Source organism: Cavia porcellus, unplaced genomic scaffold (assembly GCF_034190915.1).
Source record: "Cavia porcellus strain 051 isolate PalLab524CR breed Dunkin Hartley unplaced genomic scaffold, mCavPor4.1 scaffold_21, whole genome shotgun sequence".
NCBI lineage: Eukaryota > Metazoa > Chordata > Mammalia > Rodentia > Caviidae > Cavia > Cavia porcellus.
In genome coordinates this window covers 32,907,385-32,933,853 of record NW_026947504.1, presented here as the reverse complement: position 1 = coordinate 32,933,853, position 26,469 = coordinate 32,907,385, and the positions used below count along the sequence as shown (strand labels likewise).

At 42.8% G+C, this 26,469-nt stretch overlaps 1 protein-coding gene across 2 annotated transcripts in view; it reads right to left on the bottom strand.

Moving 5' to 3' along the window:
• Atp8a2 (ATPase phospholipid transporting 8A2) overlaps positions 1-26,469 on the bottom strand; it is a 627,840-nt gene that overhangs the window by 147,135 nt on the left and 454,236 nt on the right. For both annotated transcript variants that reach the window (XM_063232530.1, XM_063232531.1), the window contains exons 28-30: positions 21,117-21,191; positions 13,458-13,580; positions 12,308-12,386 (exon numbers count right to left, since the gene is read on the bottom strand). In XM_063232530.1, the coding sequence (XP_063088600.1) occupies positions 12,308-12,386; positions 13,458-13,580; positions 21,117-21,191 (277 nt within the window). The remainder of the gene's footprint in view (positions 1-12,307; positions 12,387-13,457; positions 13,581-21,116; positions 21,192-26,469) is intronic.

The following is a 26,469-nucleotide window of genomic DNA, read 5'->3' as shown; positions in this document are numbered from 1 at the left end:
TGCAAAGAAACTGAAAACACCCAGCAGTTTGTTAACGGAGTTAGCAAAGTGGATCCCAAGAAATAAAAGAGGACAATGTCAAGGGGGAAAGTAATTAAATGACGAAGGATTCATTTGAAGTGGCAGCACCTCGTCAGGTGTGGGGTGAGGCAGAAGCTTTAAAACTCACAGGCTGCCATTATGCTAAGGACAGGATCTGCAGGCCAAGCCCATCTCACTCTTCGACTGTCAGATTCAGCTGGCCTTGACATTCCTGGCTAGCAGCAACTTGCAAGATAAATACAACCCAGCTGCACTACCCAGCCTGTAAACATGTGCTGTTGTGCTAGCTTGTTTCAAGGTTTATAAGCCAGGGACAAATGAACTCAGTTAAAGACGTGATTGATTTTATCCACTCACCCAGGTCCAACCTTCCTACCATATAAGAATCCCCCCAACTAAACCTGACCAAAATGAATCTGCCTGACCACGCATGACAAAACATATGTAACGAGTTATAAAATAACCTATTATCAGCTTTTTTGTACTTGCTGCTCCCAACATACGTAAGTTTCTGTTTAACCCCAAATTGGGGCTGGTGATTAGGAACTGGGCTCCCACCAGCCCGCTGCTATAATAAAGCTGTTGCCTTCAAGTTGCCTCAGTGCTGTGTCTTCCTCCCGGTTCAGTCCCAGTTCCACAACAGTGGCTGACCACTGTATGCCACTTAGGGAGCTGGGACAGAAAGATCACCTGAGCCCAGGAGTTCAAGGTGCGACAGAGGAGGAGACAGAGAGGCAGGCAGGCAGGCAGCGGGCAAGTAGGTAAACCAGCCTAATACCTAAGGTGAAAGAATTTCTAGGAGAGAAGTGAAGTGGTCAGAGGGTTAGATTTGTGCAACTTAAATTCTCCACCCAATAAGGAAATATAAATAACAAATAATTTCAAGGACGCAGCAGATTTCCCTGAGACCTGACTTTTATTGTCAGTGTGGGGCATTCCTTTGGTCTGTAATTTTTCAAGCTTGGCACTAATGATGTCATTTTAATTTGATCAACTGGCACTAATAGTACACACCAGTGGAGTTTATCGTGACACCAACACAGGCCCAAAGCACACCTCTCTCCCTGACCTTGCTCCCCAACCTTCAGCAAGCACTACGTACTAAGGCCTGACCCCCTGAGCCTCCATCTACTAGAGAACATGCAGCACCTGTCTCTCCGCCAGTTTTCTCTAGGGGTGTGTGTGTGTGCGGTCCTGTGTTTTGTAAGCATCTCTAATCTCTACCCAACAGATGCCATGCCAGTACCCTTGCCCCCAGGCCCAAAACATTTCCAGATATTGTCAAGCATCCCCTTAAGGCAAAATTAACCTTTGTTGAGAACCATGACATTAGAGAAGAGAAAAAACAAGAGGCAGAATAAGTAGAGAGCTCACTCAGAAGTAAGAGTGTGTCTCTGGTTACTTTTCTCTCGTGGTTGAGACAAAATAACCAATGTCCAGAATTAAGGAAGGGAGGTTTATTTAGCTCACAGATTGTGGAGCCTGTAATCTGCTGGCTCCGGGGCAGGGTGGCAGGCACAGGGGCAACACCTCAAGGCAGTGGAAGACAGCAAAGCAACAAGAGCCCAGGAGAGGAACAAGCCTCTTTTCCTGCTTTATATTATAAGCTGCCTCCCCCACCTCCTGGACAGGGGCAGCACCCACACCATCTCCCCGCTCTCCTCTTGCACAGGATGAGGATGCTTACAAAGTGAGGACCCTGTCCCCCTGCTGAGTTACACTTCTAAACTTAGCAAATTGATATAATGTATCACCCATCACCAAGTTGATACAGTGTATCAACCCTCTGTCCACTAAATGTCTAAGGAGCAGAGGGAAAAATCTCTCCAGGGAGTGTGATAGCATAATCAGCCCTGTACCAGGAGCCAGACTGAGTGAGGCTTTGGCACAACAATTCATGAAGCCAATGGCTTTCCTGTGGGGGGGGGCACCCTGCTTACCTTGGGGGTGAGTGCCAGCTCATGGTGACCACGCCTCTGTGAGGGAGGGCCTTGAAAACTGGCACGTGACATGAACAGGAAATAGAAAGGAGAGTTTCCCAGCATACCTTCTGGAGTTTCACATTACTTTGTGAGTGAAAACTACTGGCAACAACATCACGTTTATGCTTCATGTAATCTGGACATTCAACTTTCAGAGAAGACAGGGTCACCCTGATATTGCGGCTCCTCTTTGTGGTAGGACAATTTAACACTGCGTTTTAGTTTTCTGTTTAGGAAAGAGTATCTCAGTGTCCAGACAAAACTAATACCATCTGGAAATAATTTATTCCCTTCGAGCAGAAACAAACAACTTGAGATTTGAGGACTCACCTAAACCCTTTGAAAGACAAGCCACGGTCCTCAACTTGTGCTCCAGTACGGGCAATCCCCATGGGATGGGTGGTTTCCATCAACAGGCAGGCTCTATGGGCACCATGCCACCTTAAATCCCTGACAATCACCTACCCTTGAAGAAAGGGAAGCTCTGTCAGGTGGACACAGTTATGACCCACAACTTGCTAATAATTCAAGGCTAGAAAAGCCCAATTTGCCTGCCCAGTCCACACCTGATGCAGGTTCCTGACAAAATATTTTTTCCTATTTTGCTTAGACATATATATCACTGCTCTGATTCTCCCACACTTCTAAAAAAATAGCTTTATCATTTTGCTGTCTTTTAGTCAGATATTTAAAAGCTCACAAGAAATTTTTTGAAATAGGTGAAAAAAAACCCACCCAAACTTATGTGATCACGAGGTCCCTGAGCCAGTCTTCACAGCATGACCTGTGTCAACCACAGCAGGGACGGTCTTTAAAACAAAGCAGCACGGGACAGTACAGATGGACATTCAGGGCTGCTGGAGCAGCAAGAGGGTGAAGACCATTTGAGGCAAAAGAGAAATCAGGCTGGGCAGAGGCAGGAGCTGGACTCGGGGCTGCATGGTGAGTGATGAGCGGGGGTAGAGCAGGACAGCAAGGTCAGCGGGGGTCAGGCCACGTGAAGCTCCGAAAGGAACCTGCGGACGGGATCCATCAAAGTGCACATGAAGAGACGTGATCTCACCCGGCCTTTGTTTTCCTGTCTGAACCAGCAGAGCCCGGCTCTCGCTAAGAGAAACCTATAATTAGCACATGCAGGCTTGAAAGAGCCAGGGGAGAGGTGAGAATTAACCTGCCCACTGCATCAGAGCAGCTGGCATTTACCTGAAACTGCTCTGCTCGGAATCAGTGCGCTTGTGCAAATCCAGGGTCAGAGGGACCCACAGAGGAGGGCTGACTGGAGAGATCGATAGCCATTAGCTGTCCCAAAACGATTGGGGAACGATTTCCACCAGGCAAAGGAAAAAGGAAAGAGAAGGACCAGTTCCTCATCTTCTTGATTTGGTAACACACTTAATCATATTTAGAATGTGTTTGCATGTGACAGAAAATCTACTACGATGGTGCTTCTTACACACACAAAAAGCATCACAAAAATAAAGAGAATACTGTCTGGGAGAGCAGAACATTCCTGAGGGCTACATAGTATATAGTCTTGTGGCTTCAAGATGCACTGACTCTGTTCTTCCAGACTTATATTATTTGCAAATTTTGGTTGGATCCACAGACTGACATGAGGTAGGATTAGACAAATGAGGTCTGGAAACACAGTCACTAACACATATTGTTGTGAACAACTGGGACAAAAACCGCAGGGCCCCTGAATGTTAGTAATAACAGCTCCAAAAACGCTGCATGCAAAAACTTCCTGGAAAACATTTGTGGGAAAAGCCACAATTTGTCAGAAAAGCATGTCTCATTTTCTCAACAGACAGAACGATCAAGAAACTTGTTTCAGAATATTCCAAAGAGCTAGGTTGATGACATTTTATAAAGATGCCATTTCGATTAAATGCTCATTAAAAACATTACATCATTACCCAGCGAAACCACAAAATGTATTCAGGAATGGCTCTGGCAAAAGGCAAAAGGAGAAGACAAAGTGTGGAGAGCATTGTATGCTCAGAAAAACGGGCTTTAACAATCATAAAAACAGATGGGGGAATCTGTATGCTTTTAGATGGAGAAGGAGGCAGAGCACAGCTGACCTGGCAGCCGCAGGGACCCTGCTGCCACAGAAGGCAGCAGTGACTGCAGGTGGACCGGTGCCATCCTCAACACCAAGGCTTCTGCCGCGGCCGTCTGGTCTGAGAGTGGACACGGGGTTCATAGTTCCCTCACTCACCATTTAGCTTCCATAACACCGCCCCGCAGTGCAATTGCAGAGCAACCTAAATTCCAGGACATTAACCCACTGCCTAACTTCCTCTGCCTCTCAAGACTCCTCAGTCTCAGAGGAGACACCCCAGCTAGCTGCACTCAGATTTCTGTCAAAGGTGAAGAGGTGTCAAAGCTTCCGAGAACTCATTTGCAAATAAATGTTTAGGACCTAACCCGCTTACACGGCTGCACTATAACTGACACCATGATTTCTGATCCAGCCCTGTTTGTTTGTGAAAAGAACACTTAGTTTTTCTTTTCTTTGTCAAGAGTGGTAGAAAATCTTGGGAAATAGAAAAAGTAGGGTTTATACAAGTGTTAGCAATTATAATTACATTTATGAGCAAAGCTAGGGCAAGCTCTTGGCTGTGTAAGCCTTCGCTGAATTTTGTCTTCCTTTATTGCCATTTTGGCTGGATGAAAAGACATGACATTCAAATTTCAATCTTTTTTCAATTTTCTGTACTAAAAATAGATTTGAAAAGGGAACTAAAAATGAGGGAATTAAACTTGACTGCCAATGTCAAACAGTCCCCTGGTGAGGCCACAAACATATTTCTTAATCCGGAGTTGACAACTGTCATTACCTGGCCTCTTACACCCGCGTGGGGCTCCCTGTGCCTGGTTCTTCCTGGTCAAGCATGGGCCGAGGTGACAGTCCCTTCCTGCCTGAGACAGGTAAGCGTGTCTGGGTGAGAGCACGTCTCTTTGTGTGCACTTTTGATGGATCCTGTCCACAAAGACCTATTCAGAGCTTCACGTGGCCTGACCCCCGCTGACCATGCTGTCCTGCCCTACCCCGCTCATCACTCACCACGCAGCCCTGAGTCCAGCTCCTGCCTCTGCCCAGCCTGATTTCTCTTTTGCCTCAAATGGTCTTCACCCTCTGACTGCTCCAGCACCTCTCCAAGTCCATTCGTATGTCCTGTGCTGCTTTGTTTCAACAGGAAGTCTCCTTACTTCCCTCCCAGCGCTGAGGCTGAGGGTGAATTCGGGCCCCCTCCCCCCCCGTGGTAAGCCATGCAGCCACAGACCTGGCAGTCATGAAGGGAGACCCCGTCATGGGAGGGCAAAACATTCCACCCTAAATACATTTCTTTGGCATTGTCAGAGAAACTGCAGACTTCTGTAGATAAAAGAATGACCCTGAAAAGATGTCTTTCTTAAAAAGAAATTCGCATTTATTTACATCAGTAAAGAGTAATATAAGCAGAGCCTTTTCTGATACCCCCTATCTGCCGAGGAGTCTGACACTTAGACCAGATGGGACCACAGACGGTTGTTACTGGGAGACCTCACCTGGACTACAGGACAACCCTGCTGGCTGTGCACATCCTCTGTGCGTCCACAGCAAGTGCCACCTGTCTTCCCCTGGAAGCTCCAGCTCCTGCCTCTTTGCTGAACTCTGTATAGGTTGTGACACCTTACCCCTTGGAGTTTCATAGAATACGTATGTACCCCCATGATTAGGCATGCAACAAAATGAGCTTGTTCTTTCTCTTGTCTATTTGATAGTCTTGGATTATCCACTCTTCACAAGGAAAAGAGTAATACTTCAGTTTTCCTATGACTCGAAACAAGAGACCAGATATGCCATGCAGCACATTTAAGAACGCTCCACCGGGGTGTAGTCAGGAAGCAGGAGGAGGTCATGATGGAGCACCGACCAGAGACCGTACGAGGGTCCTTGAAGGAAGCAGTGGTGACGGAGGGGAAGGCACGCTGAGCGAGGTTAGGACTGGTTAGCTAGAGTAATCCTTTGCAGGCTCTGGGCCACATGGATGGTTCCTAGCTACCACATATGCTGGGTCTTGGGTGATTTTGGGGCAGGAGCAACATTGGCTTGGTACGTGAGAGCTTGATGCAGAGATGCCTGGTTGGCTTGTACACCAAAGGCACACTTGCAGGGGAGTCATCTGCCATCTTTAAGAAATATATGGCCCTGGGTGGGGAGTCTCTCCTGGATCAAGGCCGTGACTGCCAGGGCATCAGGACACAAGCACACACACACACACACACACACACACACACACACACACACACATACACACACAGAAAAGAAAATTGAAAAATATAGTCAGTACACCCATGATCAACACGCTTCTCTACTAGGTGGTTACGGGTGAGGAGGAACCCTTGCTGGTCAAGCTCCTGAGCCTGGGGAGTGGATGCAGCAGCCACCCCTGCCCGGATAGTCACCACAATTCAGCTGCCTGCTAAGGTGCGAGAGTGAAGTTTGGGAATCTCGGTTCATGCTTCTTACATTACTCCAAACCCATGTGTTTAAAATACATGTAGCAGAGCATCTGTTAAAAGATACATTAAAAGATAAGACATTTCACTGAACGAAAAACGAAAGCCTTGCAACCCATTTCTGAGTAAGGATGTGTGAGGCAGAGTTCCATGGAAAAGCAGTCTCTGTCTACTGTCAGGGCTTTCTCACGGCAGCTCATTACTGTGTTTAAAACAAACCCCAAACATCAAAAATCTGACTCTTGAATTTAGAAACTTGCTCATTTTCTTAAGACGTGATGAGTGGGCCAGTAACAAATGAATTACTCCAATTTGTAAGTTGTACTTTCATTCGTTTAAATGGAAGAGGATTCTGGCGTGCCTGTCTCTCTGGCCCTGAGTGAGCAAGTTCCTCCTTCTGCATTTATGTGCTCCAGGGTTTTATGAACTTCCACCACTCTCCTCTCAGCAGGCAGCGCCAGACACCAGAGCTCACGCTGACTTACTGCTCCCCTTTCTGTCCCATTGAAGATTTAATGTCTGTCTCTGAATCTTTTCCTTCACTTCAGACCATTCCTGAGCTGCATACGGTATTGCTAGAGGTCTTTTAAAGTCATCAAGTCAGTGCACGGCTTCCCAGATCTGACGGAAACACACAGTGTTTTGCTGGTACATGTGGCTGCTCGTGCACTGTTCCCTGCAGGGTTAGCAGCCAGCCCGACAGGACGGAGCAAGGAAGCATTAACTATGCAATACTGGTGCCTTCCACTTCGACCTCCAAGCCAACCACTTCCCTCCACCGCCATCAACACCACAAAGATCACGCACTGGCTAAGCAACAAGACTCCAGCAATCACCCTCGCCAAGGTAGTCACACACCAAAGTCAGTCAGCTCACATGGCTGCCGTTACACTCGGCAAGGTTCAGCTATTCCAAAAGGCACAGAAAGTTCTGACATCCATGCCTCCACCCTCATCACTGTAAGGCAATCTGTACCTCACTCTCCCTTCCTCAGCTCTACCCCATATTCCTTTCCACTCACACCACACTTTCCAAGGCAGGGTCCTCAAGGACCAGCTTAGGTTAAGATTTCTTGGAAAGCATTCCACCCTCCTCTTTGATACTAATCATTGTCTGCGTCTCACTCTCTAGATAGGAGCTTCACAAGGGCAGGGAGTCCATCTGCTGTATTTGCTACCACACACCACCACCCGGATGAGCCCTGGGGGTGGGGGGGAGAACAAGCTTATTGCATTTTTTATTTTTGAACTAGTGAAGAATAGAGTTTAAGAAGCTTCAAGTTAGCAGTAACAAGGTGTGGCTTGTAAATACTTTAAGCTAGTTAACTCATACAATGCCATGGATGAAGAAATGGATGCTAAATTTTATTTTATACATGTGTAACATCACTTAATATTTAAATCTCATCTGATTGCATATTAGCACATTATCAAAAGTATAAAATTTCCTTCTCTAAGATTTTGAAAGATACTGTCAATTACTGCTGAAACTTTTAAGTATTCATGCAGTATGTTTCCCTCTGAAATTCTTCCGCAGTACAGACTCCTGGGAATTACTTGGTTTTGTTGTTTTGTTGGTTGTTTTGGTTCTGGGGATTGAATACGGGAAAGGGGAGTATCAGTGAGCCACTGGGCCACCCCACCAGCCCTCCAGAGGAGTTTTAAAAATATATTTCTTTCCTGGTAAGTATATTTTCTCCCCCATTACCTCCCTTGCAATTTTCATCAAGAAAAATCTGAAAATTTCTTTCCCAAATAAAAGTTGATTTTACCTCCTTTTGCCAATAACCACATTCCACTTCAGGGAGGGCTGTTCCACTGTGTGCCCTGGAAAACGCCTCTGGAAAACCTGAGTGTGGCCTATCGCTAAGGTTCTTGATGAGCCTGAGTGCCTGCGAGGTGACATCCACAGACACTTTTCAGATCAAAATGTAGGCATGGCAGGCAGCACCATGGAACAGGTGTGAGGCTGCAGTGCTCAGGACAAATCTGATTTACTGACTTGTTTGAGTGGAAAAATTTATTTTGAAACTCTGAATGAATCATCATGAACTTCATCAGCAAAAGTGTGCTTTGAAAAGCCTGTCCAAAACCAGGCAAAAATAAGCAAAGCAAGATTCTGGGAAGCATTCTAGAGTCCGAGCAATGTGGCTGTACCTCCTCAAGTGTGTTTCTCCCCATCTGTCACGCCACCTTGACTAAAGTGAACAGTACCGACAGGGTCCCTGGATGGCGGAGAGACCTGTGCAATAAAACACACCGTCTTTGTGACATAAGCCACACAGCATCAAGCTAAGACATGGGGGTACTCTAGAGACCTCAGCCCTGACCAAGCAGAATCTCTTCAAAACCGCGGATGGGGACAGTGGCTACAGCTTCAGGCAGCGCTCTGAGGGCAGAGGAGGCCTCGCGTTGGACTGTGGTTCCTCTGCTTTTAAAAATGCCCAGTTTGTCTCAGATCAGCTCCATGGTTCCACACCGCCCCGAGTTAGAACAGATACACTTTCTAAATGACAATTGAGAATGTAATAAGAACTCTCTGTATTTAGGACAGAAAATCAGCACACATAAACAAATAATTCAATCAGGTGGCACAGCCCCCGCCTCTCAATCTTGCGATCTTTCTTAATTTCCACCTCTGACTCTTCATCAAACCCCCTGGCAAAAAAGATCCCAATAATTCATGCTTTTGCCAAATCCTGGATGTTTCTCTACAAAGCAGTCTTATAGTCTCCAAAGGGACTCTCCCACCGCCCCATGTACCCCAATAATGCTCACATCATTAGTCCTTTCCTGAGAAAAAGTCCCCCAGGAGTTGGTGACCTGATGGCCCCCATTCTTTATCCCTTTTCCAGCCAGTGTCCCTCGTCTCCCTGACCCTTTACGCCACGGTCAGCTCTGCACCCCTCGCCACACAGGAGACAATGGCAATATGCACAAGTGACAGAGAAGGGGCTGGTCTGTTTGGGCTGCCCAGCATGAATACTGAAGCCTGCGTCTTCCAACCCACAGCAATCTGGGCATCCAAGATCAAGGCGTGGTGGGTTCTGGGTGCGGTGAGGGGCTGCTCCTCACAGAGGGCGTCTCCGTGGTGTGGGCTCTTAGTGAAACGTGCAAACGACCTCTCTGGGTCCTTTTTATAAGAAAAAGGCTCCTCCCTCTTACTCATCTCTTGAGGACCCCATCCCCCAAAATCATCATTTTGGGGGATAGGATTCAATATGAGAACTGGGAGTAGACAGGATGCCTCAGTCCATCCTGCCGTTCTGGTTGGCTCTTACTACCAATCCTACCCATTTGAATCCTACTTGGACTTCAGAGCTAAACCTAAATTCTGTCTCCTTAAAGATGCCACTAATAATCTCCAATGAAAAGCATCTCCCAGCCCGTGGGTAGATGCTAACATTTTATGTGTATTTCATGAGACAGTTTTCTTTCTTTCTTTCTTTCTTTTTTTTTTTTTTTTTTTGTCTTTTTCATTTTTATTGGTACCAGGGATCGAACTCACGACTGCCTGCTTGCAAAGCAGGTGCTTATGCCGCTGAGCTAAATCCCCAGCCCCCAAGACAGTTTTCTTTTCTTTTCTTGTTTATTTTTCTGAGGCAGGGTGTTGCTATATAGCTCCAGTCTCACTATGTAGCTTACACGGGCCCTGAACTTGTAGCAATCCTCCTGTCTCAGCCTCCCAAGGGTTGGGAGCCATCACACCTGGCTGAGACAATTATTTTTTAACTGTACTAGAGTTGTCCACGTGCAAATCTATTCTTCCTTACCAGATGAGAAATTCTTAGAAGGTAGGGCTCTGACATATCTGCTTAGCATCTATTTGGAGTCCATGATAGATAACACATAAACATTACATGAATAAATAAGGCATGTGCGTAATAATTTAATAGTTTTTGCTTTACACGAATTGAGGGAAGTTAGAAGTTAATTCTAAAATATTCACCCAGTCTGTTAGAGAAAGCCAACACACAAATGAAACAGAATTGGCCTTCTATGAAATATACACCTTGAAGCTTTTACTTTACAGGTTGTTTGTAATACAACTAAAAGACAGACCCTATGCCAAAGGGAGAATAAATAAAGTGGAATAATGGAACTGATGATGTCTGTCATAACAATCAAAACAATAACGAAAGAGCCACCATTCTATCGTCTTGCTGCTAAGCAGATTGTAAGATTTGGAAGAAACAGACAAGGGAGGCAGAACCTCATTTAAAATTCCCTTGGCAATGTCTATCAGATACCTTAGCAACAGGTGGGGAGTCCACAGCCTTTTAAACATTGAGTGCGGTAGGTGAATTCAGGGGCTTAGGTAAAAGAATCTAGGCAAACTGTAGCAATTCTGTCGCGAGCTACAAGCTATATGCTCCAACACTTCAGGATGGGCGAGTCACACTCTCCAATAAAAGGGGCCACATCATCCCTTTAAAACCAGGCAAGTAGAAGATCATCTTGTGAAATAGATGGAAATCCAAAGGCAAACACTTCTGAGTTCAAACACAGCACACTGCCTTAGATAAGAAGGACAAGAACTCCAGAGACAGTTGCTGAGCCCAAGACTCGCTGTCTCCTCCCACGTGCCAAAGCCTGGGCTCAGGTTTCGGGGGGCAACTGCTGAAACTCTACATCTACCCCCACACACGGCCTTATCACTGGTCCATCCTGCCATGATCATGGCTACTTCTGCCACCAAACGTCACAGCTTCCTGAACAAAACCACACCCAGCACCCGTGGATTTGCAAACCTTTACTTATAAAATCATTTTAAACAAATGAAACCCACCATAAGAAGCACTTAAGAGTCCTTGAGTGAAAAGAGCATGAATTTACTAGACTGTCCTTTTGGCAGAGTGCTTCTAAAAGCAAGACGTTTTATTTTGTGATCTAAAGACTTCAGGACCTTTGAAAGCAAAGGAGTTCTGATGAAATTAAAAGAACAGGTTAGAAAGCAGATAACATGTGTGCATTCTCCTATCAGTGTTCCACGGGTTAAAGAATATCAGTGAAGGATGAATCATTTTTGCATGAAGTACAGAGCACAGTGACCCAGAAACAAAGACACCTGGAAGCTTTATAGTCCTTGGTTCTATGGAAAATCAGAGGCCTTGTCTAATAGACATTTGGAGTAATTTTTCTCAGGGGGTTATTACTATTTGACAGGGATGGAAGAGTAGCTTTTTTAAGATTCATTCTCACTTTGTTTTTGGGGTGGTCGTTTTGGGATGTATTAAGAGGCTGTCACTTTCCCACTCACCTCCCTGTACCTTTTGGAAAAGGACTGAAGCCAAACATGGAGAAGTAGACCTCAAACAAATTACACCTTCAAAGCGCATGTGTGCAGGAACGGAGTTTCATAAAACAAGTAATGAGACTGAATTTACAACAGTAAGTGATTCTGCATGTAACCACGGGAAAACAAAGCTCAAATGATTACAAAATATTTTAAACTCAAGGGCAAGAGGCATCTGTGTGTCCTGACAAAATAGCTCTCTCCTTCTCAGTGATTTAAATAGCTATTATAAACCATGCTTAGAATTCCTACCATTTAAACCATCTAGTCCACCAAAAAGAAAACGGGTTACTGATGTCAGAACTGAGGAAACTATGTGCTGTGAATCTGGGCCACCTCTCGTTTGGTCTTAGGTGTATTTTCTTCTAAAATGTACTCTTATGCCTCCTGTGCAGAACTGGGGAAAAACACTGGGCCTGCTGGCGGCAGCAGGATGCAAGGCGACTTGCTGACAGTGGCCGTCATGAGGTTATTACCATGTTCCAGGGCTTTCATGGGAAACCAGAAGAGGATGAGGGAGTGGACCAAGGCGTTGATGCAGTGACCCCAGAAAACCTGCAGGAAAACAAACCAGGGAGTCAGCACTGCCGGAAATCTCCACCTCTGTGTGTGACTCGTAACAAACGCAGCATTGTGCGGCTCTTGGCAGTGGCTCTGCGGTTCCACGAGGAACATGCTAGCTTCACATTTTAAAAGTCCCTAGAAGCACCCATTTCCTTCTACCTACACACAGGTGACTGGACCATCTCCAGGTAACATTCTTTACTACACAGACCTAAACACACAGCCGCTGTGTGTACACTGACACGCAATCCACCCAGACTTGAGAAGGGGGCACCAATCAGTCGCGGGGGTCATGGGACAGCACCCACAAGAGGAGAATTAGCTCAAAAACATTCATGGGTTCTTTCTGGAAGTGTTAAAAACTATTTTATATGTCAGTTCTTGTACGTATTCTATTTCTTTTACTCCTTAAAAATCCCACCCATTCATTTTTTCTTTCATATTTGAGTGTTTGGATTAATACATGCACATTTAGAACGTTGTTTTATTTAAAAGAATGTGAAGTTTAACTGCTTCAAACTGTAGTGAAGAATGTACTTCAAGCATCTTTTCCTTTTCTCTGTCTTTGTGTGGAGCTGGAGCTGGAGCCCAGGGCTCCCCCCATGCTAAGGGGACCCTACTGCTGAGCCAGACCCCAGCTCCGTCAGCCATCTCCACATGTACTGAGATCAGTACTATGACATTCAATTACATTATTTAAAACTCTAAACTCCTTCTGGAAACTGTCACATGGTCCTAAGTAAAGGGAGCACAACAAAAAAATACCAAACAGCAGCTTCCGGCTGGCTCAGTTCAGGCCTATAGGGCAGCACGAGGCTGGTCCCAAAGCCTTGGGGCTGCCACCCACACTCAGGGAGTCATTCAGCAGGGACCCACAGGCTCTCGGGACACGGATCTCCTCAGAAAGGCACCTCCACTGCACTGGGCTCACTGAGGGCCATGTGGCAGCCTCAGCACATCCCTCTCCAGCATCCGGTGTCTCCCAGGCAGGTGACGTGTACCGAGCCCAGAAGGTAGGGCTGTCCCTTCCAGGTGGCAACTCTGTAACTGCACACAGTTTACCTTTGTGTTGAAGCCTTCGGCGTTCTGGGTGATTTTGTAGAGCTGCGGAAACCTGAGCATGCTCTCCTGAGTGCAAGACCGCTCAAAGATTCCCAGAGTGAAGGGTGGCAACGCGGTGAAAATCTGTGTGAAGACAAAGAGGCATTAAGAGAGCGGCCCTCCCCACTTCCACAGCAGCCGCTCTCAGCTCCTGGAACGGTGACTTAACTTCCAGTCAAGTCTGAACCTGAGACTCTGTCATTTATAACTCCCCGGATACCCTCGAAACAAAGAAAATAAAGAAAGATCACTTTATTACTGTTAATCTGTGTAAAATGAATACATGGAGCGCTTAAAAACATAAATATTTGATGAGCCAAGAAATCTTGTTAAATTACAACTATCCTCCTCCGTAAAGCACGAGAGACGAAGACTCACCCAGTCAGCTCTGGGAAGTGTCAGATCTTCCGTTAGTGTGGGCTGAGGCACAATTTTACAACTTCCCATCCTGTTTTATCCTCCAGTTTCAGGAAGCACAAGGCTCCTCATCCATTTATTCATTCAGGAGATATTTACTGTGAATGAGTTATGGCGCAGATATTGTGGCAAGCACTCAGAATACAGGGACTTAAAAACAGAACAAGGAAAGAGAGGAAGCAGGCTCTGACTTCAGAACTCTGCCTACTGCAGGAGTGGGGACAGAGGGCAGAGCGCCACCGATGCACAGATAAACATATAAAATCCAGGGCTCTGCACAATTTCTCATGTGCTGGGGGCAGGGCAAGGATGGAGGACAGGAAGAGCCGAGAGATGATCCTTGCATCTATAAGAACATGGCTTGCACGGTACTGAACTTGCAGAACTGGGCAGGCTGTTTGGAGATTTGTCACGGGATGCAGGTGCCCTCGGAAGCCTACCCTTGAGAAGAGCACTCCTTTCAGAGCTTGAAGGCAGCAGGAGCACATGAGGGGGAACCTGGAAGACACAGGACAGTGGCCAGTGGTGCAGGGTGCAAACTGGGGGTAGGAGAGAGAAAAAACAACTCCTGGCACTCGAAGCTCTTGGGCAGATGGTGCCTTTGGCAACACAGGTTTTTCTCTGTGTTCTATGCGGGTGTGATGTCTTCATATTCATGTCCCGGAAAGATGGAGCACGTGCTGATGAAGAGATTTGCAAGATTTCAGTCCGGGACATGCTGTGGTCTCTCAAGTCATTGTCCCGTTGGTCCTGGCATGGTTCACAAAGGACGGGTCACTCACTGCTTAGCATCTGTGTCAGTCGCATCTCTACCCACAAAACCAAGAAGCGCTCCAGCTGTGGAACCAACCAGCAACTCGGAAAGAATCCAGAAGCCCAGACATCTGGAGAGTGAGCATCACCTGGCCAGGGAAAGGTTCCTCCTGCAAGCCCTTAGGATCACGCGGTCAGGGTGTAAGGCGGAACCCCCACGCTCTTCCTCCGGGTGAGAGCAGATGGGAAGCAGCCCTGGGATTCCAATGTGCTGCAGGCTTCAAGGAAGAGATTCGGAACTGTCACACTCTCTTCTCTTGCAGTGACAAGAACTTTTATGACTAGATGAAGGTGCTCCTCACACACCTGCGCTTTCCATGTTTTCTAAGCACATAGCTGTCTCTTACCTCTACGGTCTTCTTCTGTCCACCTCAAATCCTCTCCACCCTTCGTCGCTGTGCCCTGCCTGAGCTTTAGTCCTGTTTCCATCATCCCGTGCACACATGCCTGGACTGGTTGGAGGTCATGATTTTACAAAAAGAGGACAATACACACTTTTTTCTTCATCCTGCTTTTCTTAGTAAATAACACTTTGTGGAAAGTCCTCAGCTTGTGGGTTTGACACTAAAGAAGTATTTTTAATGCTCGCACAATAATTCATAACGTGGGTGTGAAATGTTTTTCCAGCCATTTTCCCACTAACATTGGTCCTTGTCACCACAGACATGATGTGATAAGTATCCATGATACGTTATATCACATAGACTTTTTCTTTCAGTATTTTCTTGGGAAGGAGTGCTAGCAGGAGGGCCACTGGGTAAAAAGGAACATTTAGGTTTTTTTGGGTCTTTTTCCTTTTTCATCGGTACCAGGGATCGAACTCACGACTGCCTGCTTGCAAGGCAGGCGTTTTTGCCACTGAGCTAAATCCCCAGCCCCAGGAACATTTAGTTTTGATTCTGTGAGATGTTGCTGGTTACTTTCAAAAAGCATTCCCATTATTTATGTCTCTCCTTACAAAGGACAACAGTAACCTGCTTCCCTTCAGTAGTGGTGACATTGGTGTTTTCATATTCTGCAGTCTGAACATTAAAGATGCTCTTACCTTAAATAATTTACACCCCCCCCCCAACTACCCGTGATGGGAGCATGCTTCTGTACATTCGCGGGTCATCTGGATTTGCAGACGGAATATCTGGGAAGTGTCTAGTCCAGTCAAGCTCATTTTCCTTTTATCTTCTTTTCTAAGAGTTCTCTGAGTAACACAGATCATGATTTGGTCTAAATGCACGGTCTATTGACTTTTAAAATGGTTTCTCTTGCAATATAAAAGCTTTTAATTTTTATTCTATCCATCTATCTATCATCAATCTGTCTGACCTTACTTTTTGTGGTACTGAGTGTTGAATCCAGGACTTGTCGCTCTGAACTGCACTTGCATCCATTTCTTTTTATTTTGAGATACAGTGTCAGTTAGTTGCCCAGGCGGGGTTTAAGCTTGCAGTGTTCCCTCTTCAGCCGTGCTGGGACACAGGCGTGTGTCACTGCACCTGGCTAAAATGCGCCTAAATTTTACAGTAACAGCTTTCAAGTGCCCAGTTGTGCTTATAGAAGTCTAGAACTTAACACGTAGTTTTAGGAATATATTGGGGAATATGTAAGGTTCTATTTTTCACTTTTAAATTTTTAATATATCCAGAGTTTATTTTTCTATATAAGATAGGAGTTCATTTTTTCAGTTGATAGAACACAAATAATTAATCAAGACTTTATCCTTTAGTTGAAAAATTACCGCTAAGGTTTTTAAATCCTTATAGTACTAAAATTCAGAACTGGGATGTCGTTCTAGAATCTCTGACTAACTTGCTTAATTTTATGTTCATAAAAGACTGATTTATTTATGGTATCTTTGATATTTAGTCAAGAGAAGTCTACCCTTGTAATCTTTCCTAAACATGCTTTCCATATGTTATTCCTGGGGAGCTATTAGTTCCTCTTTTATGCTATATAATTTTTGAAGCTCTCATTTCTCCCCACAGTGCCTGTTTGGATTCTACCCAGAATAGCAAATTTATACATTAAACTTTAAAAGAGTTATTTCTTTAGTGATACTAAATCTTCCTCTACAAGGAAACAGATGTCTATTAGTTCAAGTCTTTTATATCCTTCGATAAGATTTCAACTTTTTTCAGATGGTAGTATAGAATTATATCTATGCAATATATAACTTTATTATTTTGAAAGGAACCATTACTTCTTTGGTACTTTCAGGTGCCTACTTTTGGAGTAAAAAATAAAGCTGTTGATTTTTGTATATTTATCATTTATCTACTTGCTTTATCAAATTTGCTTATAATTCTATTATTTCTCTTTCAGATTTTCTAGACAGTTGTCTATAGATGTATGTACATGGCTCTCTCTCTCTCTCTCTCTCTCTCTCTCTCTCCTCCCTCTCTCTCTCTCCATATTTTTTGAGACAAGGTCCTGCTACGTAGTCAGGCTGGCCTTCAACTCACAGTGATCCTCCTGTCTCGGCCTACTGAGTGCTGGATTACACACATGCATATGGGTACTTGGATTATCAGCTGTGACCATATTTTTGCATGCATATTAGTGTAAGTGTAGAAACTGATAATTGCTTTTCCAATACTAGTAGTTATTTAATCTTTTTGGCAGTTACTATAAGTTAAAGAATAATGCTAAATTATAATGTGATAGCAGGCTGACTTGGTAACACTTGACTGATTTCTTAGACTGAAGTGGTTTTAGGATTTTAACATTTATGACAACATGATACTGACTTTTATAAATAGCCTAAATACATTTAATTGATTCCTTTCTACTTCTATCTTTTCAGAGTTCTCATTTTGGGAATGGTAACTGAATTGCTTCAAACACTTTTTGGCGAGTTTTCTTTCTTTTCTCCATATTTCTGTCAGTGCATACTGGTTATACGGACTGATGGCCTTTATTTTGGCAAATCTGTACATGCACATATCACACTTTAATCATCTCTTCCCCTCCCTCCTCCTACTCATTTTATTTTGGGGACGATTCAAAGTTATGATGTATACGATCATATTCATGAACCCTCTTACCCACCCTGTGCTGACGGGATCATATTTTTCTTCATTTTGTTGGCATGGTCATATTTAGAAAACTTTTTAAATTTAGAATGTCCTGTGTTCCTGGAGTAAACCCTACGTGGTCACATATTTTACTCTTTTAGCCACTGTTAAACTCCACTAGTTGATAATTTCTTTAACATTTTTGGGTTTGTAAGTGAGGATTTCTTTTTCAAATCACGCTGTATTGACAACAGGATTTCCTGGAACAGTTTCAGTCACGGTCAGGCGTAGCTGAAATCCCTCTGATAGTGGTAGTTTTTGTGTCTGGGTGGCCTTTCAGTCTCATTCTTCCCCTCAAATTAAATGATACAGAAGTGTGAATTAAACATATAATAATAGTCCCTCCTTAGATAGATGCCTAAAATCTCAGACAGCACCAAACTCTACACCCTGCATTTTTTCCTATCTATACATTATCTATGATAAAGCTTCATTTATGAATCAAGTACAGTAAGAGGTTAATACAAAAACTACTAATGGAGAACAATTATAATAACATGCTAGGTTAAAAATTAAACATAAATTATTTATTTCTGGAATTTTCCATTTAATATTTTCAGAGCATAGCTGGCTGTGGGTGACTGAACCCTTGGGAAGGAAAATCACAGATAAGGGAAACTGATGTTGTGGAAATGTGGCATGAGGGTATTTATTAGCTCACTGCAGGCAAAACTTCTCAGTCTGATTTAATATTATTTAATCTGCTATGAACATTAAATTAAAAACCTCCTATTTGCTACTTGACCTGCCTTGGGGAATCAAAGATAAAAAAGCATCACAGAAAAAGAAAAAGTCAAATAGAAATGCTGCTTTAAGCAAATGGCAAATGCTTAAAGAAAATGGCAAACCTAGAGAAGGTTCCGGCAAATGCTTTCCACAGCACAAACTGCCTTTGCACTGAACCTCTGCAGTGGTCATGGACTGGAAACATGCTGATAAGCATACTGATAAACAAGGCATCATTGGCAACCTTGGAATCAGACTAATACGGATTAGCGATAGCACTGTGTCCATGCTAAAATTTTCTAATTTGATTATTACACTGTGGTTACATAAGAAAAGGTCTTAGCAAACATATACTAAAGATTAAGCAGTAAAGGGGCACTGTATCTGTAACACACTCTTAGCTGGCTTAGAAACTGTGTGTGTGTGCGCGCGCACATGCGTGTGTGCTGTGTGTGAATGCACACGTGCGCACACATGTGATGCACGAAGGTTCAGAGAGAATGCAAATGGGGACAAAATGCTAATAATTGATGAATCTGAATAAAAGCCACATAAGAGTGCTATGTATGCTTTTTGCACCATTCCTCTCCATTCCAACTGATTTTGCATAAAAGCTTCCAAAACAGTTTCCATGGGGAAACTTCCCATTATGGTCTGGATGTGGGTTGAGTGTGTCCCGTAGAGGCTGCCACATGGGAAACATGGGTTCCAGCGTGGAGGTGCTGACGTGCAGAGCCTGTAAGAGGCAGGGCCCAGCAGGTGGCTGGGTCAGAGGGTTCCACCCTCCAAAGCAATGCATAGAAGTAGTGTATTCTCACAGCTGTGAATTAGTTCTCTTAAGAGCGGATTGATACATAAAGTGAGGCTGCCCTACACACTTGTTCCCTCCTGCACACAGCTGTTTTCTTTCTGCTTTCTTCCTCCTGTGTTGGGACGCGGCCAAGGGGGACCTCACAGAACTGAGCAGATGGAGCTGCCCAATCTCGGACTTTCTTCCTCTTAAACCGTGAACTAACTAAACCTCTTATTGTTAATAAAGTGTCCAGCCTCAGATATTTGGTTGTAGCATCACAAAAAGAACTGTACACCTCCTTGTTCCACGACGTTCAACTCTTCCAGCTTGGGAGACTCAAGCCTGCTGCAAAGGACGTTGACTATCCCAACCACAAATGTCTTTCTTACCAGCACCCTGACACCCACTACCAACTGTGAACTCTGTGGCAGCCCAGGGTCTAAGGTCTAATGCGACAATTCTATAACCTTGGTCCTTGCTAGTGCTGAATCATCGTGATGCAATCAGCATCTTTCCCCCAAATAGCTGAGGAAGTTTTAATCTACTCAAAGTAGTTTCAAGTTCTGTGAAGCTAAAATGTGCCCCCTTTAACAGTACACGCAGGCAGACTCTGAAATCCCTGTGTGTGGGGAGGATGGCCAAAGGGGCTTCTTTAGCACATCGGTTGAACCCTGCAGTCACCAACAGTCATCTTTGTCTTTCAGGTCATCAGCACAAACCTGTAGTGCACTTTGCAGCTGCTAATACAGTTAGTAACTGGTCACCACAGCTCAAAGTCAAGATGTGAGTCCAGTCTCTCCAGCATCTGAATCCACACAGCTGTTCCTCTTTGTATGTAAGCTACACAGGAACAGGACATGCTACGGTCTGCAGCAGCTTAGACACAGCACTATGCATAAAAGCTACTCAGAAAAGAGGACTGAGTTCATGGGTGATGTGACTATCTATATACATACAAGTTGCAAATATATACAGTAGCGCCAGCTATTATCAAACTGGATAACTTCCATTTGCATGTATTTATGACGCTTGCTTCAAAAGGTGAACTCGCACAGAGCACCGAATGTCAGGGTTACACTCCAAAACCAGGGGACAGAGCAACATAAGAGACTAGAAGAAATTCTGGGGTGCCCACAGCACTCAGCACTAAGCACCCTCCTTCCTTCTGCCAGTAAAACCAAAGTGAAAATGCGAGTCAGCTACTGAGCCATCTTAGTTTATAGTTGATATGTATTTGCAGCTTTTGAATTTGTCACTGTCAAGTAATAAAAAAATCTTTAAAATCATAAAAAATACAGCAAAGCTGCTGCTTACCATTATTCATGAGTGCTGAAAATAAAAATTCACTGTTCAAGCACTCACTGCAGGGGAAAGCATTCTTCTACAAGGATGGACAGTCTTAAGAAGTCCAGAAAGGATACTAGATCATATATTGCATGTTCATATGTATATTTAAGAATTGAGAAATAAAATTATGAAGTGGAGTAACTTTAGATGTAGCTCAGAAAACTTAACCATAGCTAAAAACACGAAATTATTGTGCAGAGGGAGTAGAAAGGGTCCGTTACCAAGATATACGGGTTAATAATTTCATGGAGTTATTCAAGAAAGATGTGCTGTGATTGAAACCATGTGTGCAGAGCCAGGCTTCCACAGGATGTGTTGCAGCAACAAAGGCCCGAAGATGTATTTGTGCTGCTGCTAAGTACACAGATGATTGACTGAGATACACTTCACAGACATAAACAGTGAAGGAATGTCCCCAGAGCTCTGCACGCTATCAGAAAGGGGGAGAATACTCACCACATTGTACAAGCCGATGCACCAGCGTTCAAATAAAATCTGCCCAGAAAATCCATTAACAAAGGCGAACCAAAGCTGAAAGAGAAGAAAAGTTCACCGAGTTTTATATCAATATTGACCTAAATGTTTCCACTCACTGAAGAAGTAGCCGAGAATGTGGACCACCAGCTGGACACAGCTGCTGAGAATTAACGAGCCCAGGACCATAGGAGCTGTTCTTCCGTAGACTATAAATTTCCTCTGTCACAAATATTAATATCTTATGGAAAATTTTTATTTAAGACATTTCATTTTTAAGAGGTAATACGCACAGGAAAACAATTTAATGTATATCTAACATTGTTTTATGTCAACACTGTCACAAAGACTGGAAGAGTCTCAACTTCATGTTCTCTTTTGCCTATAAAGTTGATACCCGATAGAATTTGTTTTGGTAGAATTTTCAAATATATAAAAATGGCAAACAAAAAAATCTCCCCTCTTGATCATGCATGTTTTTAGTTCATAAAACACTGACCCTTCTTAATTGGATGTCTACTGCCTCAACAAAGGTCAAAATAGTATAAGAAAAACATGTTCAAGTCATCTTTCGGAGTAACACAGGATGCATAAATAAATACATATTACACTGTTCGTGTTTTTAAGCAGTCTATAATGCTAATTGATTAGGCAAATCTGACATAAAAACAACTAAAGAGCAAAGTGCCAAGAATATAATTAGTGTCATGTGACAAGGGAATAAGATAATTTTAGAGAAGGAAAGATCATTCAACTGTGATCAGGAGAAGACGTGGAAAACCGTAAGAATGGAGTGGAAGGATGGCCATCAGGAGAGTGGACAGAAGCCAGACTCAGAAGTGTGCAAATACAGACACATGTAATATAAAATACTATTTATTTAAAATTAAGCTATTTACACATCACAACAGAATTCTGGTGATACGTGATAGACTTTTAAATACCTCCAACAAACCACAGAATCTACTTTAGTTAGTAAAATCATAACAAACTAAATCCATTGGTAGAACCCACCTGGCAGCTGAGAACAAATGCACCACAACCACCCACACGGAAATCAACTCTAGCACTGAAATTTTACTTAGCTAGATTTTTTTCAAAATCAGCTCCTAATTCCTCCAGACCAAACTTCCTTCAGACAGAAACTGTGCTCTACAGCGCTCCGTACGTAACTACACCCATCTGTGATGCTCGGTGTAAATGGAGACTCACAGTCCTAGGGAGGTAAAATTAATTCCCTCAATACAACTGCTACAAGTTTTCCTTACACACAGTTGCACCACACCATTCTATAGCTTAGAAGATGACGAGAACACATTCCTAAATCCAGATTATGCCTGATTTTAAAAAGTCCTATGCACTCTTAATTTTAACTTTCATTTTAAGAGGTCACCAAGAGGCCTGGTGAGGAGATAATGGAGGACAATGACTAATAGCCAAAGCTGCACGCTGTGTCGGCAATCAGAGCGCTCTCACAGCATCTATTCAAATACTGCTGCTCCCAAACCCACAGTTTCACCCACTGCCTCCTCCCACTTGAGACTTAAACTAAAGTTTTAATGCAGTGAGAACGTGGATCCATGTCTGACGGCTGCAAGGGACTTAGCGTAAGTGTCGCACGGTTGTGCTTCACTTCCATGGCCTTCTTTTCAGCCAGTAAGCCAGCAGGGTAGATATCTAGTAAGTATTTGCATTTTATTGCTTAACTCAATTAATTTGTCTCATTGCTGGTGGCACAGTGGTGGTATGTTTAGTGCCTTCTTATCTATTGAAAATAGCAAAAATACAGCAGAAAAGATAGGCCGTTGTCAATAGCTTGTGAGACACCTTAACTGAAACGGTACACAGCCAGGGATATAGCTCAGTGGTGCAGACCTGCCTGGCAAGCACAAGGGCCCGAGTTTGATTCCTGGTGCCAAAAGAAACAAACAAACAAAACAAAAAACACCATATAACACAGAATAGATGCTAATAAATATAAGATTAGATCAAATCAAGACAAAATCTACAGATTACGATAGTGAGGAAATTTTCAAGAAATAAATGAAACAAAAAGCCAGCTGAAACAACTCTGTAGAGGACAGAATATAGAGGGAGGGACAGCACTAACTGACATTCTGGAAGGATTCAGTGCAGGAGGAATGTTTAAACTTAGTGACATGTGCGTACATATGGATTTTTATTTTTTTAACAATCAAGCAGAGAAAATGGATGCAGCAGAAGCATAAATGTCAACCAGGTCTACCCTTTTTATGGCCAACTAATACTCCATTGTGCATATATACATATATATATATATAATTTTTAATTTTATTTAAAGAGGAAAAAAAACCAGAAAAAGGGTACAAGTAATACAGAATTTCAAAAAAATAAACAGTAAGAAATCACTAGTTAATAGATTACATATTGTCATCTTAGAAATTGTTTTTCAAGTTACAAAATTAAAGCAAACAAAGTGGACATTCAAACAGTGAGACTGCAAACAGTTCTGTTCAATGATGGAACAAAAACTCAGTAATATGGTTATCTATCTTATACACTTAAATATACATGCAGTTCTATCCTTTAGAGCACTTTCTTTTCCTCTCTTTTTTACAACAAAATTTACAGATTTTGGGTTTTATTACTCATTTCAGACGCCCATTTTGGATCTTTAAATTTGGAGAGCTCTGATTTTTTAAAAGTTCTTTATATAGTCTAGATGTTAGTCCTTTGTCTGAGGAATAGCTGGCAAACATTTTCCCCTATATTGTGGGTTATCTCTTCACTCTGTTGGTGGTTTCTTTTGTGGTGAAAAAGCTTTTTAATAAGATGAGATTCATGTTGTTGATTCTTTGTAATGTTTCCTGTGTGATCAGGTTTTGTTCATAAAGCCTCTGCCTAAACCAATATCTTTGAGAGTTTTACCTATTCTTTCTTTCCACAGATTTCAGGTTTCTATTTAAATTCAGATATTCGATCCATTTTTATTTGCATGGTGAAAGATATGGGTCTAATCTTTGGCATGTGGAAAGCCAGCTTTTCCAGCACTAGTTTTTAAAGAGGCTGTTTTTCTTCCAGTAAAGTTGCTTGCCCCCTTTGGCAAAAATATGGTGTTTATTGTGTTTGAAGTTGCTTCTGAATATTTTAATCTATCCCATTGATCTTTGGGTCTGCCTTTTCAGTACCATGCTGTTTTTATCATGGTAGCTTTTTAGTATAATTTCAAGTCAGAGATTCTGATGTGCCCTGCCTTACCGTGTTGGCTTTTGCTAACCCAGGTCTCTTTTGGTTCAAAATGAATTTTAGGAATGTTTTCTCCAATTTTGTGAAGTATGCTATTGGTATTTTGATTGTGATTGCATTAAATCTGTATAACACTTCTGTGAGTATGGTTATTTTCACTAAGAAGAAGAAAGGATACTTTTACATTTTCTGATGTTCTCCTTGATCTCCTTTTTGAGAGTAATGTAGTTTCAACATAAAGATCTTTTATTTTCTTCATTAAATTATTTCCTTTTTTAAATGCTATGATGAAAGGTGTTGTTTTCCTAACTTCTTGTACAGTCAGCTTTTTGTCTGTGTACACGATTTTATTGGCTTTTGAGTGCTGACTTTGTATCCATTTATGCTACTGAATTTAGTTATTAAATCTAGAAGTCTCTTGATAGAGTCCATGTAAAGTATCATGTCATTTGCAAATAACCATAATTTCTTTCTTTCTAATTTTTAGTCCTTTTATTATTACTGTTGTTTAATTGCTTTGGCCAATGTCTGCAGAACTATATTGAATATTGGTGGTGATAGTGGACATCTTTGTCTTATTCTTGATTTTAGGATGAAACCTTTCAGTTTTTGACCATTGAATATGATGGTGGCTATTGGTTTGTCATATATAACTTTTATCAGATTGAGATAAAGACCATCTATTCCAGTTTTCTGTAGGGTATTTTTCATGAGTGGATGCAGGACTTTGTCAAATGCTTTCTCTGCTTCTATTCAGATAACCATGTGAGTTTTGTCTCTGGCTCTGTTGATACGATGTATTATATTTATTGATATGTGTATGTTGAACCATCCCTGGATCTCTGGGATAAAGTGTACTTAGTCATGGTATGTAATTTCCTTGATGATTTGTTGTATTCTCATTGCCAATATCTTCTTGAGGATTTTTATGTTTGTTTTTTGGGAGACTGGCCTATAGTTTTCATTTCTGTGTGGATCCTTCTCTGGTATGTTGTCAGGGTAATGTTTACTTCCAGAAATGAATTTGCTTCCTTTTTAGTTTCATTAGAGTTTAAGGAATGTAGTGGCATTAGATCTTCTTGAAGTATCTTGTAGAATTCAGCAGTGAATCCATCAGGACCTGGATTTTCTTTGTTGGGAGGTTTTAAATTACATCTTCAATCTCAGTGACTGATACTGCATTATGTAATTATTTTATATCTTCTTGATTCAGCTTTGGTAATTCTTATGTATCTAGGAACCTGTTCATTTCTTCTGTGTTTTCCATCTTCTTTGAGTACAGCTTCTTTAGGTAGGTACTGACGATCTGGATTTCTGTAGGATCTGTTGTGACTTCTCCCTTTTTATACTTAATTTCATGAATTTGAGTCTTTATGTTCCTTTTCAAAAAGGTTGGCTAGGGTTCTGTGACCTTTGTAGGTAAGTGGATGCACCACACTCTTAAGTGAAATAAATCAGGCACACATGTTCAAATATTGCATGGTTTTCTTTGATGTGAGAAACTGAAAGTGTAAATAAGGATCAAAACGTCTAATAGATACTGTAAAGTGGGAAGAAAAAATGGGAGTGTCTCTCGAGATCCAGCCACGGTGGAACTTGGACGGCTGAGCAAGAAAGCAAGTCACCTCCCTTCCTGGTAAGCAGCCTTGGCGCAAGCCAGGAAGAGAACCAGCCAGCATCTCCCGTGAGCCTACCAGCACGCGGGCTGAGAATCAAACCTCCCACCTCTGCCCTCTTCCTCCTGTTAGCAACTGGGGGCAGAGGTCTGAGCATCTCTTGGGAGGATGACCGTATGCAACGTAGCAAACATGGGGGATTTCCTTCTATCTTCTATTTGAAGGCAAATGTTGTTTTTACTGTCTTGCTTTGTTCTGATGAATTGTTTTGCTCTATTCAATATTCTGTTTTGATAGATTTTATAGTGTTCTGTTTTTGGTTTGATTTTGCTATACCTGATTGAATGGATGGATACTGTGAAGATAACGAGATATATTACATTATCTATTACTGTTGTCCTGGTAGCCTGCTGTGAAGTTCTGCACAGTTTCACTGCGTTGTCTCAATTGGCTTCGCTCTGTTGTAGTTTACTGCCTTCAAAATAAAATTTAAA